This window comes from Trypanosoma equiperdum, assembly GCF_001457755.1.
Source record: "Trypanosoma equiperdum strain OVI genome assembly, contig: ctg_1149, whole genome shotgun sequence".
Lineage (NCBI taxonomy): Eukaryota > Euglenozoa > Kinetoplastea > Trypanosomatida > Trypanosomatidae > Trypanosoma > Trypanosoma equiperdum.
The window spans coordinates 39,244-42,976 of record NW_027123115.1 but is presented as its reverse complement, the minus strand read 5'-3'; the positions used below and the strand labels follow the sequence as shown (position 1 = coordinate 42,976).

Genomic DNA, 3,733 nt, shown 5'->3' with positions numbered 1-3,733 from the left:
ACACACACACACACACAGACACAGACACAGACCCCCCATTTCCCATAAAGTTTTCTCAGCTCCGACCGATCCTCAGGAAAAAAGTGAACCTCTTCTGGAAGTTGCGAGACAAGGGAACCTCCCTCCATGCACTGCTGCGGAGTTAAGCCTTATGATCACTATGAGCTTTCCGCCTCCTGACTACAGATGTCCTTCACTCGTTGCCAAAATCGATTTGTCAGGCGCCCACGTCGCATCCTCAGCCAAATAAATGCAAGCAAGTACAAATTTTCACACCTGTGATTTCCTTAAATTCTAACAACCCACTGCACATCACTTAACCGATCCCCACCCCGCGGCACTCCACACGGAGCGACGGAAATGTGGGGTGCGAGGGAGTTGAACCAAATCAATAACGACAAAACGGGTAGTGACGCCACCGATAGGGCTCAGCCACACGCCTCAGTAACTTACCACCAACGATTCATCCACACCTTAAGCGAAGGAACAGCACAACACGATTCATTCGTCGTTGCATATACCTTCGTTACAAATCAAATAAGAGCAATATGCGGGTTGGTGAGCAGGGCCGCATATTATCGTGAATTGCCGACGCGATGCGTTTGCCGTATTTTGCGGTCGCCGCAGATTTACACGGACATGAGGAGCAACGGCCCATTGCATCCCCAACGCGGGTACTGGTGTGTGGCGGCGTATCATCCCCTCACCGGAAACAGATAGCGACGTGCGAACTTGATTCGTTACTACCACGGCAGCCCCTTCCTTAACTGCGAATGACTTCAACAAACTCCCCACAGATGCTACGGTAGTGGAAATTTCCCAACGGTTCATCTCCTCGCCCGAAGATCCACCAGCCACTACATCTGCAATGGAATCTACAACCACCACCCCAGTATTGCCTAAAGATGAGAAGGCACTAGACAGCGTACCATCCGATAGCAGTCGTAACAACGCCCCAACTCCATCAACTGGTCGAATCCCCACACCGGCAACGACAGTTCGTTCCGTCACGAATTCATCAAGACGAGCCTTCAAAAGCTCCACGTCAATAGACGGTTGACGGGAAGCCGCGGAAAGGACCATCGCTTTTGCTCTATGAAGCGCCCCTGTTGCGAGTGGCCCAAGTCGGCTGGCAGGAACGCCCTCAGACACAATATAAAGAGCCGCCACCTTTTCAGTTGCAAAGCCACGCAAACTATCAATAAACGTGTTGTCACCAACACCATCGCCTGAGCTGATCAACAGCTCGGGTAAGTGATTCACAGCATACAGAGCACACTGTTGCCTAGCAACGCATTGGAATAAGCACTGTAATACAAGTTGTGTCTTTCCGCTTCCTGCTTCACCATGCACCTCCGTGAGAAGTCCAGCGCAAAACCCGCCTTCAAGAGCACCACCCGTGGCATTTGACGGGGTTCCTGCGAGCAGGCGGTCCACCAGTGAGCAGCCTGTTGGGAAGAAGTGAACTTTCCGGTTAGTTGGCTGCAAAGGTGCCAGCCCCTCCAATTTCACGGAATCATTTCCCCATGCAGCTGCAGTTGCCAGCATGTCCGACACACTCACTGATACCGAAGAAAAACCGCTACCGCGAGCCCTCACACTCCTCCCAGCAGCACCTGAGTTTTCAGATAGTTGTGACACATGTCGATCGCATAGCGCTTCTAGCACCTTATCTGTGAAGTTCTGCAAATCTCCAGGTTGAGGCAACGGCACATGTCGATGTGTATTCTCGGCAGAACGTGTCATACGCCGCTGCACATGAGGTTGATCCACCATCAACCGCAGTAGTAAATCTGCAGCGGATACCAGATCTTCATCCTGACAATATTGCAGCAGTGCGGCGGTGAGCACACTATCGGTTGGATTCTCCCGCAGGCATGGAAGCGCATGGAAGAGCTCACTGGTGAGAGTTGTGGGAGCATTCACGCTAGCCATTTAACACGCTTTTCAAAAATGTAGCCAAAATTCGCGTCCCTTTTCAGGTCAATTCTGTGATCTTAAAAGTTGAATACCCCACCTACTCCACCAAACACGCGTAGAAAAGACGCAATAAACCGTATACGTAACTGTCGCCCCTCCCCCTACTCGTGATTTGGGCACCTCCCGCGCAATAGAGCGAAAGAGAAAAAAGGGAAGGTTAAATTCACTAAAGCACGGGCTCCTTCAGCGACGCGTCCGCTGCAATATGCATTCACAAAAGGCGTCTCTTCTTTTTCTTTCTTTCTTTTTTCTTTTTCTTTATTTCGCACAGCGAGGCAACCTTGTTTTCTATGTAACGCCTCTCCTGGTTCTCCTTCTTCGCAACAACGGCTCCACCACGAAGAGTTGAGGACGCGGAGTAAATAAAGAGAGGTATGCTTTTTCCGTCTACAAGTGCTCCAAGGTGAAAAGAGAAGTAAGAACGGGAACAAAATGAGCAAACAAATTTTTTTAAAAAAAAGATGTGCACGGCAACATAAGAAGCAAACACACATCAATACATTATATTTCAATTCATTCACCTTTGCGAGCCGCAGTTCATTTTGTTTCATTAAAAAGGTTGAAAAAGGGGGGGAGGAGGGTAAAAAAAAAGGGAAAAAAAAGAGGAAGCAAGGAAGGAAGGAAGGAAGGAAATTGGAACAAAAAAATAGATGACAGCAGCTGCGCTAAGATACGGAATTTCTCATATGACCAAAGGGGTTCAGAATTATGTTGCACCGACCACAGATGTCAGCACGTGAGCATAACAGGATCGTGCGAAACGAAAAGGGAAAGTCATTAAACAAATAAAAAAAAGAAAAGAAAAACTTAAGTGTTTTCTTCCTTCTTTTTTTGTTTTTGTTTTATTGAAGTAATTGAGGAGTTGCGGGATGTTGCGGAGATGAGGAAACAAAAGCGATAAAAGGGGGGAAATAGTCTTCACCACAGAACACTCATAAAGACAACAACAACAACAAGGAGGGATTTTTTTTTAAAAAAAGCAGATGCCCATAATAACTCGCTCCCGCGTAGTTGATTCCGAGTTAATGTGAGACTGCCAACAATTCACTCATGGAAAATATGTATCGCACAATAACGAAGAGTCAAACATGTACAAATACTTTTTTTTATTTGTTTGCTTGTTTGTTTGTATATATGTACGTCTTAACATAAATATATGAATGAATATGTATCAATAAATAAATATATAAAAGAAGTAGGAAACATCTACACGTCTTCGGGTGATTAATCAGTGGGGAACACAACAGTGCTGGAAAACATGTGTGTAAAAACATTTGAAACTCAAAGCCATGATGGAGAATTCATGTGGCGGAAGCTAAGAAGAAGATAAGAAACAAAGTAACGAAAGGCATCGACGGAACATTTTTTAAAAAAAAAAGCAAAATAAAAAATAGAGGAGAAATAATTAAAAAAGGAAAAAAAAAGAAGATTGCAGTGCTGCGGCACTCCCGTGCCTCAACTCACGAGGTCCAAACAATTCCATCAATGAAATGACCTTCGCACCGTCACTCCAATTCTTTTGCTAATATCAAATCATGTTTCACTTCACTTTCGACACCATTTCGTGTGGTTTCTCCTCTTACAAAATATTTCGATTCGCTATTCATTCTCCCACTTCAAGACTCAAGACGTTTTGTGTAGATATTTGTCTAATGTAACTTTACTCCCGTGTTGCATTTATTTCTTTTTTTTCTTTTTTTTTTTTAACCACAACATCACAAATCAAACGAAAACATTATTTCATTTCTGCCCA

At 45.1% G+C, this 3,733-nt stretch overlaps 1 protein-coding gene across 1 annotated transcript; it reads right to left on the bottom strand.

Annotated features, from left to right (window-relative positions):
* Positions 1 to 501: 501 nt before the first annotated feature.
* On the bottom strand, positions 502 to 1,935 carry TEOVI_000793800 (DNA repair protein, putative; the record flags this gene model as incomplete). Its single annotated transcript, XM_067220417.1, has 1 exon — positions 502 to 1,935. The coding sequence occupies one exon, from the start codon at positions 1,933 to 1,935 to the stop codon at positions 502 to 504; it is 1,434 nt and encodes a 477-aa protein (XP_067076518.1).
* Between the last annotated feature and the right edge of the window lie 1,798 nt (positions 1,936 to 3,733).